The sequence below is a fragment of the Doryrhamphus excisus genome, linkage group LG21, assembly GCF_037039965.1.
Source record: "Doryrhamphus excisus strain RoL-2023G ecotype Guam linkage group LG21, RoL_Dexc_Guam_v1.1, whole genome shotgun sequence".
Taxonomy (NCBI): domain Eukaryota; kingdom Metazoa; phylum Chordata; class Actinopteri; order Syngnathiformes; family Syngnathidae; genus Doryrhamphus; species Doryrhamphus excisus.
In genome coordinates, this window is record NC_136377.1 from 4,752,501 (window position 1) to 4,765,117 (window position 12,617).

The following is a 12,617-nucleotide window of genomic DNA, read 5'->3' on the forward strand; positions in this document are numbered from 1 at the left end:
AGCTGGGATAGGCTCCATCACCCCCCGCGACCCTCGTGAGGAAAAGCGGTAGAAAATGAATGAATGAATATTATTAATTAGCCTATTATTATTACTGTCATCATTATTCTTCTTCTGATTATTGTACTACTACTACTAGCCTGCTTATTGGCTTGCTTATTATCCTGCTTTTGCTCTATTATATGAAATTTGTCAGATATTTTTTTGTAACAAAAATGTAAAAAAACAATACAAAATCAATAAAAAATATCAAATTATTTATCAATTAAATAAAAATTAAATATCAGATATTATATTAAATTAAATATTCAGTAATTTTCTACCGCTTTTCCTCACGAGGGTCGCGGGGGTTGCTGGAGCCTATCCCAGCTGTCTTCCGGCGAGAGGCGGGATTACACCCTGGACTGGTCGCCAGCCAATCACAGGGCACATATAGACAAACAACCATTCACACTCACATTCATACCTATGGACAATTTGGAGTCGCCAATTAACCTAGCATGTTTTTGGAATGTGGGAGGAAACCGGAGTACCCGGAGAAAACCCACGCATGCACGGGAAGAACATGCAAACTCCACACAGAGATGGCCGAGGGAGGAATTGAACCCTTGTCTCCTAGCTGTGAGGTCTGTGCGCTAACCACTCGACTGCCGTGCCGCCCCTAACAAGTTAGCATCCAATTTATTTGTGCTAAATCTAAAGAATTTCACACAAAGGAAGGAGAAAGTAAGAAGCCAAAAATGTACCACTTCCACACATAAAGGGAGGATAGCTTTTTTTTTACTCTGTTGATGGTAATGTGATGGAAAGTTTTAAATTTAAGATAAGATAAGATAAGAGATGCCTTTATTCGTCCCTCAGTGGGGAAATTTGGAGTGGCCAATTAACCTAGCATGTTTTTGGAATGTGGGAGGAAACCGGAGTACCCGGAGAAAACCCACGCATGCACGGGGGAGAACATGCAAACTCCACACAGAGATTTGATTTCCATGCAGTTTTAGGTTAGATTCCCCCTTAGCAACCTTTATTTCACCAGTTTGTGTTCTACTTGGGAGGGGAACCATAACAATATGGAAGGCAGCAAATATGCCAAGCAGCATCATCAGCATCATCAGCGGAGTAAACGCTGACATTGCGCTGATTATGAATTATATGCATGAGCAGCTTCGTCCTGGATTCTGTCATCACTGGCGATATGAAACACATTTATCATCTCAGCTTATATTGTGAACGAGTGTGCAAAAAAACGTTGCCGTCTTTTCTATTGCGTGTGTACCAGCTCCTTTTGGGTACTTGTTTGATATTGCATTGAGACACAGATATCTGTCTTTTAATTAGGGTTGGCTAATTGAGATGTCAAGAGCAGCCTCTGCCGTGATTCATTCGGGGCGGCTGTGCAAGTGTAAAAAGAAGTTAACCACCGCTAAAACATACATACATACAAACATGTTACTTTCCCTCCACTCATACATTCATCATCTTCGGAGGTTGGATTGCGGGTGCAGCAGCCTCCAAAGCCACCCACTTCCTGTCTACTCGACCCTCCCAGCCATGGAACACATCCTTCACCGCACCAAATAAGGGTTCATTCATTCATTCATTCATTTTCTACCACTTTTCCTCACAAGGGTCGCAGGGGGTGCTGGAGCCTATCCCAGCTGTCATAGTGAAAAAAGTTTCTCCTCTCATATTGTGTGGAAGTGGTATATTTTTTTCTTTTTCCAACTCAGCAGGACTCTAAAAACTGTTTATAGGTGACAAAAAGGGTTTTTAGAGAGGCGGGGTACACTCTGGACTGGTCGCCAGCCAGCCAATCTCATGTAGACAAACAACCATTCACACTCACATTCATATCTATGGACAATTTGGAGTCGCTAATTAACCTAGCATGTTTTTGGAATGTGGGAGGAAACCGGAGCACCCGGAGAAAACCCACGCATGCACGGGAAGAACGAGGGTGGAATTGAACTCAGGTCTCCTAGCTGTGAGGCCTGTGTGCTAACCACTTTACACCGTGCAGCCTCATGAAAACCAATATTTAAAAAATGCTGTGTACATATGTCATGTTACATATTTCGGTATCGGCGGATATCTGAAATTGAGAGTTGGACAATATCGGCATATCGGTTTTCGACAAAAAAAAAAAAAATCATCAGACATCCCTACTTAGGAGTGCAAAAAGTAAAAAAAAATTGGACTGAGCAGCCAGGACAGGTTTTCCCTTGTGGCAAAAAGCTAGATTTACGATTCTATGGTCGTCATCATCTTACAAAAAAAGCAAGCACATAAAGATCTTTGTCCCACACGGCAAAAAGCATCCATGTTAATCTGATTACGTCACCGAAGGAGCGTCTTCACCATTTTTCCGCCTTTGCATCGCTTATTTAACATCCAAGATTAACGCAGATGTGATTATTCATCGTAGGTGGACGTGTTTTCAATCAGATTTTTTTACAGAGGATTACAGAGGAGGCGCTAAATGATTTCATAGAGTTCCAAACACAAAACAGCACACAAAGATCCTCTATGACAGGAGCATCCACACCAGTCCTCATGTCATGGCCGCTAGTTTTAAAATAGCTTTTATTGTCGGGAGTGAATGAGGTTTGAACTATGACAAAGCAACACAAATACTTTGCTTTTCACTTTCCAATGGCGAGTAACAATCAGTAAGAGTTACTCACCTGGATGGAATCCATATCATGAAGTCACGTTGTTCATGCACTGAAACCAAAATGACTGCACACAGTTTTGAACGCCGTTTTTTTTTTTTTTTAATTTATTTTGGCACCATTGGAAAAACTCCATGAATGACAGTTGAAGAAAAAAGTTCAATGGCAGAAAGAAGACAGGAAAGGTGCATTCACGGGGCTGCAAGAGACACTTTACACCATGTTTTTTTTTACTTAATATCCATGCAACTGTATGTCAAGTTAAACACATGGACAATATTAGCTGGAGCTACCAGCGTGCTAATGAGATTTAAAGGAAAACCGCCCTTTTTTGGGAATTTTCTCCATCATCCACAATCCTCACGTGGGACATGAGCACACGTCTTTGTCTTTTCTGTGCATTCTAAAGATATAAGAACAGCTTAAAAGTATACTATTCCACCTACTAAACCATGTAGTAACAGGCACGTTCATGGTAACATGGAATACTTACAGTATTTAACCGTTACTATTGTCGTTTAACTTTCCTACTGGTCGCATTGATTTCACATTGAAAGGAGCGCTGCACCTATTGTTAACTTTTCCAAGCTCAAAGAAACCCAACAGCAGTGCCCGTGTGGAGTGGTAAGGTGTCACTACGCCAGTAGCATAGTTCTTTGGTGTAAATGTTAACTCATTCGATCCCAAAGACGGACTTATACCGTTTTTTCAACCCGAGCGTTCGCTCTCAAAAACTTTATTTATAACTTTATTTTAAATTTTTAACTTTTATTTTTGCACACACAGAGGTGATGATGTAACTCCACAATAGAAGAGAGCATGTGTAATGCAGTTTTAAGTCTTTTTTTATACATTTTATAAGTCATTTTATAAGAACTCGGCCTGCATTCTCTCCCATATTGAAATACACGTAGCATAGCAACGTGAAAAGCTAACTCGCTGTGTTTCGCGCATGGAAGGAAAATTTTAAAGTAAATATTTGAAAAAAAAAACCCATCATCACCGTTTTTTTGTGTTGTTTATGTTGTTGCATCATTGTTTACACATCTTGTTTAAATGTATATGACTAAATTTGCGTCAAAGTGAATGTTTTGTCTTAGTCTTTTTTTTTTTGTTGGGAACTGATATTTTCCTGAAACTTACCTATATTCTAGTTCTGATGACTAAAGTATGGAAAAAGGTTTCCATGTTAATCTTTCTTTTGGTGTACAGCACAAGAAGACAATATTCTGTGTGCCTTCAGTCAAAATAATATAAAATGACAGTACAGTACAGAGAGGAATGACTTTTGATAAATATTGTGGATTGAATGAGTTAACAATAATAATAATAACAAAAATGTCATCGTAGTGTTGTTAATATGCAGGTCACATGATGTAAATGGAGGCTGCTGCTGCTTTATAGGTGGAATAGTTGTGTCTTTTTTAAAAAAAATGCTTTCATACCTTCAGAAACCACAGAAAAGAGGTGTGTTGATGTCTGCCTTTCATATTTTTTTTTGGCATTTTTGGCATAAATTATTCTTAAATAATAACAATAACAAACATGATGATTAGAATAGGACCCTTGCATTATCTGGGTCTTTGTGCTTGGGTCCTAATAAATGACATTTACGAATGAAAAGTCTCTTGACAACCCCGTGTGTCACTTTGTCTGTATTTTTTTTGCTCGTCACACAACCAGCAGAAAGGAAACGCCAAGCTCATATTAGCATACAGTTTAACACTCAGCACACTTTGATCCAGAATGAATGCAAAGACCTTATCTTACCTTAGCATGATGTTGCTTCATATTCACTTTGCTGCACGTTTTTATTTTTCATTTTTACATCCCATGACTTGGTTTGCTTAAAGAATAAAAAACATTGGAGATGTGACATTTATTTAAATGGGTGTGCTGCTGTTATTTAGGACCTAATGCATAAATATAACAGGTGAGCTTTGCTGTTTTTTCAGGACACAATTTCAAAAACACTCCTCTACAGCAGTGGTTCTCAATTGGTAGGTTCCAAGTCCCTGCTTGCGCAATTTATTTCTTTTTCTGAAAGGAATTTTTCATGCAGACGGTCCTCACTGTAGTGCTACTTGAAACCCGCTGTCCTGGAAGAAGATATTGCGATATTACGGTGAGAGGAAAAGTTCAGCTTTCTTTAAGGAAGTGCTCTTTTATTTGCATCAATCAGCCAGCAATTACTCTATGCCAACACAGCAGCACGAAGGAACAGGAGGTTATCAACACAAAACGCCTTGTAGCGCTTGCGGTGAGAACAAAACGGACGCAAGTCAACACGAAAGGAACACACGAAGCAATTGCACCACACAGACTGTGCAGGGATCCAAATAACACTTACACACACTGACATACATGCAAAACTATACAAACCGCAAGGCATGCTGGGTAACCTCTACATTTCCCCCACGCGCTACACGGCACACAACAGCACACATGTTGCACAACCTCAACTTCAAACTGCCCTATCTTTTTATGAAGACGTGAGTTGAAAAATATCCATATTTTGGGTCACTTATGTGATTGGGGGGGGGGGGGTCTTACCGCCAGTTAAACAAACCAGTTCAGAACCACTGCTCTATAGTAGGACTGGACTGTATTTTTAAAAGGAAAACTGCACTAAAAAAAAGGCCACAATCCTTATGCGAGACATGTATCTCCCTTTTCTGTGCATTCTAAGGACAGCTAGCATGAGGCAGCTAATGCACTTAATGGGAAGCACATATAAAGCCCTCTAAAAAAAAAAAAAAAAAAAAAAAAACACCAACCATGTTCCATTAACATAACATGACCTACATATTAACCACACTACGGCAACATTGTTGTTGTAAGAGCTGACACCAAAGAACTACTTTTCTAGCTCCTGTAGTGTGTGCTGGAAGATACAGACATACCATCAGTCAGCATCCCATTCATTCATTTTCTACTGCTTTTTCCTCATGAGGGTCGCAGGGGGTGCTGGAGCCTATCCCAGCTTGTCTTCGGGTGAGAGTACACGGGGTACACCCTGGGCTGGTCACCAGCCAATCACAGGGCACATATAGACAAACAACCATTCACACTCACATTCATACCTATGGACAATTTGGAGTCGCTAATTAACCTAGCATGTTTTTGGAATGTGGGAGGAAACCGGAGTACCCGGAGAAAACCCACGCATGCACGGGGAGAACATGCAAACTCCACACAGAGATGGCCGAGGGTGGAATTGAACCCTGGTCTCCTAGCTGTGAGACCACTCGACCGCCGTGCCGCCCCCCCCCTGTGGAGAGCTGACATTGTAAATGTAAATGTTTCGCTATGGTTTTATTTTGTCAATAAAACATTTAGCAATGCTAATGCTAATGCTAATGCTATGGCAATGGCTAAACGAGCTGGATCTGCTGAGCACCCAGCAAGGTTTCCGTCTTCCTGGAGGGTGTAAAAGTAAAAATTAGTGTTGCAAACGTTTGCTGCTATGGGTTTGGTGAAATCAAGCTTAAAATGAGCAAAGTACTGCAAGTATTACATATTAGAGTTTTTACAGGTGTTTTAATTTCATTTAGAGCGCTTTATAGGTGGAATAGGTGAATCCGTTTACATTGCATTATTGCAGTTTTTCTCTATACAGACAACAGAAATGTTCATGTCTCACATAAGGATTGTGGCAGATGAAATCGCCCTCACCTAAAAGTACAGTTTTCGTTGAAGGATCTCGATTTGAGGTGCAGCATTGTTCAATTCATGGAGAAGTACTGCAAGCCAGCAGGCTTCGAGTAAGTTTAGGTGACTTTTTTTGGGTCCTATGTTGACATTTAATTAGAATAAAAAAATGAAGAGGTCTTTGCATTCAGACGGACAGGAAAAGGCAAACGGAACAAAGAAAAAGTGGAGGTCATGTCGATGCCAAAAGAAAGTGGAGGTGATGTGCTTCTTCTTCTTTTTGCCACAAGTGCGTCGACGTAAGGCACAGGCACAGTTCCCCCTCTTTTCAACAGAGTGGCTCTCGCATTTGCTTTTGTTTGAAAAATGTTCTTGTAGTTCTTCTTCACTTTCCTTGTAACAAAAATGGCTTCCCAGTGCAAGAAACAAGTAGGGTGACCACAGAGCAGGATGTACTTTATGTTGAATATGATAGGTAAAAAAAATAATTTGCATTAAGGGATGCTGAAAAGTCAATAACATTTTTTTTTTTTTTTTTTTTTTTGCTGGAAATGGAGCACTGGTAATTCCCGGGAACGTTCATTCATCTGCAATCTGAATTGAAATTCCTGAAAAACAATCAGCTATGAAACTGCAGTGAATATTTCAATAAAAAATATTCCCATACTTTTTTTTTTTTTTGGTCAAAAATTCTCAAACTGTGGTAGGGGTACCACTGGTGGTACGCAGGCTCCATCTAGTGGTACGCAACAACATCATATTAATACTTTTATATTAATTTGAGGTGTGGAATTTATTGGATTTTTAAGCCAGTCGACAAAAATAGCAAAAAAAAAAGATCTTCTATATGACAGGAGAGCTCTGCTGTTTTTAAGAATCCACTACAAGTCAAAGATGAAAGCAAAAAAAAAAACAACAAACGCGTTTCATAAGCCGATTAGCAGCGACGACAAACGACACATTCGAAGCTAATTCGTGACGGAAAAACGGGAAAAACATTTGGGAGGTGGCACTTGGTGGAAAAGGTTTGAGAAGCATTTGACACGTACCGGTCCTTGTTTGGGGGTCGTTCATGCCGTGGTAAATCCTTACAAAAAAAAGGCAAAAAGTGAAGATGAGTGGGCGTGGCCTGTCGCCATGGGTGATCACCCTAGTGGTTGTCTTGTCGTCTTGTGTTCACAATGAAGAAGTATGGCAGTTTGGATCGCGCCATTAAAATCGATACTCTGGAGCCCCGTTGATATTCCCAATAGAGCGGAGATAAGATGCTCCTTTGGGAACGTTTAAAAAAAAAAAGTTAATCAGTTAATCTAGTGGATTGAATTAAAACAACTGTTCTCCATGTAGAAAGTGACATAATACCACGTAATAAATACAGTGTCCAGAGGTTTTTCCACTCTTTTTTTTTTGTTTTTTTTTACAAAAATACGAGTCCGAGCGACTGTTCATGCTTCCATGTCTGTTGTGAATCAGTCTCAATTCGGGAATACCTGCGAGTGTTCCTGATTGGCTGATGGTTCAGTCCTAGAGGCAGACGCTGTCGCTGATCTGGCATGTGGACCCCGTCCCGGCCTGTGAGAGGTAAAGTCTCCCGTTGGGGCAAACGCAGACCTCGTAGACCATCTGCCTGGTGCCGGAGGACGAGGAGCTGCCGGATGAGGCTTTTCCCTCGGGCAGTTGCATCAGGCGAATCCTGCGAGCGTCCAGAGAGATCTAGAAGGGGAGAAGGGATCGTTTTAAGACAAGTGCTGGATGTTGTGCATGTAGCCTTTGACACGGTAGATGATTTATTTCTGTTTATTTATATTCCGAAAGGTTGTGGTTATGATTAATAACTGGCAGTGATTACAGTCTCAAATATCGCAGGTTACAAAAAAGGCATGAACTAATTATTATTCATTAATTCTTCATTTTCTACCGCTTCTTCCTCACGAGGGTCGCAGGCGGTGCTGGAGCCTATCCCAGCTGTCTTTGGGCGAGAGGCGGGGTACACCCTGGACTGGTCGCCAGCCAATGGCGTTATTAGATTGTTGTTATTAAACAATCTTAATTATTATTAGCAAAACAAATGGAAACACAAGTCATGTGTTGTATTTTCATCACTAGGCATCAGTAATGTTGCATTGATAGAATGAAAAAGTTACCCTCCCATTATGTGTGGAAGTGGTACTTTTTTTTTTGCTTTTTAGTTTGACCTTCTTCCCCACTCCACTTTTTAAAGTTTAGAACAAATAAATTGGAGGCTAACTAGTTATCTCGGTAGCTCGGTAGCTTGCTATATGCTATTAGCGGTGGCCATCTCTTATGTCCCCACAGTGATCCCGTAGCCTTTCACATCAGCAATGTGTTGAAAACAAACAATAATAAGAGTGCAAATGTGACTATAGGGGTGTTAGTCGATGTCTACAGGGCTCTAAAAGGGTAAAATCTGTTTTAAATAGGTTTCCAACTATGAAAATATTCAATTTATTCGTGTTTAACAGCAATTAAGTGTTGAACTGTGAAAAGCTAAAAAATAATGACATTCACATCTTTTTCTCCAAACTCTCGCCATCATCATCACCATCATCATCATCATCACCATCATCAATGTGGTAACCTCAGACAACCCTGTTGCTGAATCTCAACTCTCCACTCTTAATTGCTCTCCAAGCAAGTGTGCCGGCCTCCCCCACGCTTCATTTTTATTTTCCTCCACAGGACATCTACCTCTCATTACTTTCTATTCGCTCGCACATAGACTCCACTCTGCAGGACTGCCCGGAAAGTGAAGTGACTCCATATTGAAACTCACATTTTCTACAATTTCTGGAAATCATTGTAATAGCAGCATACAGAAGCAATTTTAGTCATTTATATCCGCTGTTTTTATTCAGGGAGCCAACTCCGAGTGGCAGCGAGGAGTAGCTTAGTAGCTACGGCCATTATAATCAGTCCGGTGCCAACGGTGGGGAATTGATTGTGGCTCCATCGATGCAATTGAGGCAAAATGAAGTGCACTACTCGGCTGCAAATAGTTGTGGTCAGTTATAGGATGTAGGAACCTTAGCACTTTGGGTGTCCAAATTGCGGTGCGGGGGCTATTTGTGGCTTGCAGCTTATTTTATTGTAGAAATAAAATGAGCATAAACTGGCATACTTTATCCACCCTCGGACATCTTTGAGTTTGCATGTTCTCCTCGTGCATGCGTGGGTTTTCTCCGGGTACTCTGGTTTCCTCCCACATTCCAAAAACATGCTAGGTTAATTAGCGACTCTAAATTGTCCATAGGTATGAATGTGAGTGTGAATGGTTGTTTGTCTATATGTGCCCTGTGATTGGCTGGCAACCAGTCCAGGGTGTACCCCGCCTCTCGCCCGAAGACAGCTGGGATAGGCTCCAGCACCCCCGCGACCCTCGTGAGGATAAGTGGTAGAAAATGAATGAATGAATGAATATTGCCAAAAAATAAATGTACAAAAAACACCGACATTATATATATAATAATTTTTAAAATTACTTAAAATATTAATTTGGCTGTATTTTGATTTCTATTAGTTTACCTATTTTTACTACATTTTTTAAATATGAAAAATAATTTTATTACTGGGCTACATGGCGGTCGAGTGCTTAGTGCGCAGGCCTCACAGCTAGGAGACCAGAGTTCAAATCCACTCTTGGGCCATCTCTGTGTGGAGTTTGCATGTTTTCCCCGTGCATGCGTGGGTTTTCTCCGGGTACTCCGGTTTCCTCCCACATTCCAAAAACATGCTAGGTTAATTAGCGACTCCAAATTGTCCATAGGTATGAATGTGAGTGTGAATGGTTGTTTGTCTATATGTGCCCTGTGATTGGCTGGCTACCCGTCCAGGGTGAATGAATGAATGAATGGCATACTTTATAACGTATCATTTTAAAAAGCTTAAAAAAAAACTGAATCAACAATACAAATCTTCTTCCCAACATTCTTTGACAAACTTTCCGCGACTCGTATTTCCCCTCCGCCCTCTGTCCTCTTTCTGTCTTTTAACGTCGCTTTATTTACATTTTCCCTTCTTGCTCATCCTTTCCTTCCCACCACCCATTGGCCGATTCGTTCCGCACATCACATCACTCTTCCTCATCCTCCTCCTCCTCCTCGCGTTCATCATCACGCTCGGCTGCGCTGATAAAAGGATTTCCCTTCTTGGCTTGCACCAGTAGTGTCATGTCAGATCTGTTCACATCAGCCCGCCGGGATTAAAGCAAAGGGAAGAAAGCGTTTAAAAAGTTTCTCACAAATAATAATAATATTGATAATAATATGGTGTGGGTCTTTTGGAAAGTTGACCTTGACATTCACGATTTTTTTTTAATTCAATTAACGTTAAGGCAACTAAGGTCAGGCCAAAATTGCATAAGCAAAGCAACATCATGCTAACTTAGCATATTTGCTGAAGGAAAACAAAATGATCAAACTGATAGCTTGACTGGTCAATTAATAGCTTTATTTTAAGATGCGTAGTGAAGTTTCTGTCTTAAAAGTAGGGATCGACCGATATGTTTTTTTTTTGGGACCGATGCCGATACCGATTTTTTTCCTTCACCCTTAGCCGATGGCTGATTTTGCTTGGGCCGATATTTGTGGCCGATACTGCTTTTGATCCCTCAATTTACATGAAAAAATTACCATGATAACAAATATTCCAGGTCTCATATTTAAACAAATATTTATTGAAATGTAAACACTGAACACAATAGGATTCAGATTTCTTAAACACACATTTAAACGACATTATCAACTTTAAAATAAATAAATATTCAACCATGTATCAAAACATTTCTGTCGTAGTTTAAATTTTAGCATTGATGTGACGACTGCGTGTGTTGCGGGGTCCTCTGCCGCCTGGGCAGCTTGCCTGACTGATAATCATGGGGCGGAAAATATATCGGCGAATTAGCGCGTTTATCGGCCGATACCGATTCAAGGAAAAAACGCAAATATCGGCCGACCGATATATCGGTCGATCCTTACTTAAAAGGCATTTATTTATGTTTTATGGTTATGCTGTCTTACCTTGATATGTTTCAAATAACCATATTGACCCCTAAAAATGGAAATTCAAATGTGAGCAGAAGAACCTTTTGCAATAAACGGGATCTGGTCCAAGTGAGCCCAGCCAAGAATCAGCCCAGTTTGACATAGATCTGAGCCTCATCCAATGAGGACGAGGTGGACCGGCATCTTTAGACCACGATGGCGAACCAGTGGTTTGGCCACAATGAGAACAGGAAAGTCCCGACTAACTACACGATGAACAATAGCGCCACCTAGATTCACAAACCGTGTCAAGACGGTAAACGGTTGCTTGCTAAGCTTCGCCACAACCTGGTAACAAGATGTCCAATTGCAGTAATGTGGAATTTCAGTAAACGGAATGTAGTATTGCACATATTGTAAATGAGTTTCACTTGAATGAATGAATCTTATTGCACATAATTCCAATATTTCATATTTCAAGCTTATTGTCCATAACAGTGAAGTGTGTGTTTTAGTAGTGCAAAAAGAAGTAATGTTCATTTATGATTGTAGTATAGATCATTTATGTGTACAGTGTGTTTATGTGACGGCCTTTTGTTGTTGCCACCTCCAGTTAAAAGACAAACTTTTATTTATCAATATGTGCTACTAACTACAGTAAAGTGTTGTTATATCGATATTGGTTATAACGAATTACTACTTATTACGATACTATTTTCATTTCCCAGCAAATTTCTAGTCTTTTATGATATAATTAGTTCTGTTAGTACGATACCCGGTTATTATGATAATCCGGTTACTACGATGCCCTTTTCATCTCCCGCCAGCCAATTTGGTCTGCTTATATCGATACAAAAGCAGCTTAAATCAATCTTTGCTTAAGGATTTCAATACCAAAAAAGAACACGGCGAACGGCTGCTTCCAGTCAACTTTATTTTTCACCTGCCTGTATAGAATCTATACACACGAGAGAAACCACGAACGCAGTTGGGTCTTCTGTTTGTAGGCACGTGTTTGGCCAGCTATGTGGGGCGGGTTGAGCATGACCTGTGAACCAGGAAGTGCGGGAATCGGTGTGTGTGCTGTGCTCTGGTGGTGGAAGTGTGAAAAATAAAGTTGACTGGAAGCAGCCGTTCGCCGTGTTCTTTTTTGGTATTGAAATCCTGAAGCAAAGATTGATTTAAGCTGCTCGACATTGTTCTATACTATAGAACAATGTCGAGTGCATTATTGCCCACTTTTAATGCAGTTCGGCGCAGGATCGGATATATGGATAGTCCGGTTATATCGGTA

General features: G+C 40.5%; 2 protein-coding genes across 4 annotated transcripts in view; one reads left to right on the top strand and one right to left on the bottom strand.

Moving 5' to 3' along the window:
• LOC131138124 (uncharacterized) overlaps window positions 1-12,617 on the top strand; it is an 80,172-nt gene that overhangs the window by 19,912 nt on the left and 47,643 nt on the right. The gene's annotated exons all lie outside the window — the stretch shown is intronic.
• The window catches only part of sgcd (sarcoglycan, delta (dystrophin-associated glycoprotein)), a 168,392-nt gene continuing 159,957 nt past the window's right edge, over window positions 4,183-12,617 (bottom strand). For 2 of the 3 annotated variants that reach the window (XM_058086773.2, XM_058086771.2), the window contains exon 8: window positions 4,183-8,036. In XM_058086773.2, coding sequence (XP_057942756.2) covers window positions 7,848-8,036 — 189 coding nt within the window. In that variant the 3' untranslated portion in view covers window positions 4,183-7,847. The remainder of the gene's footprint in view (window positions 8,037-12,617) is intronic. The other variant, XM_058086772.2, reaches the window with a different exon arrangement.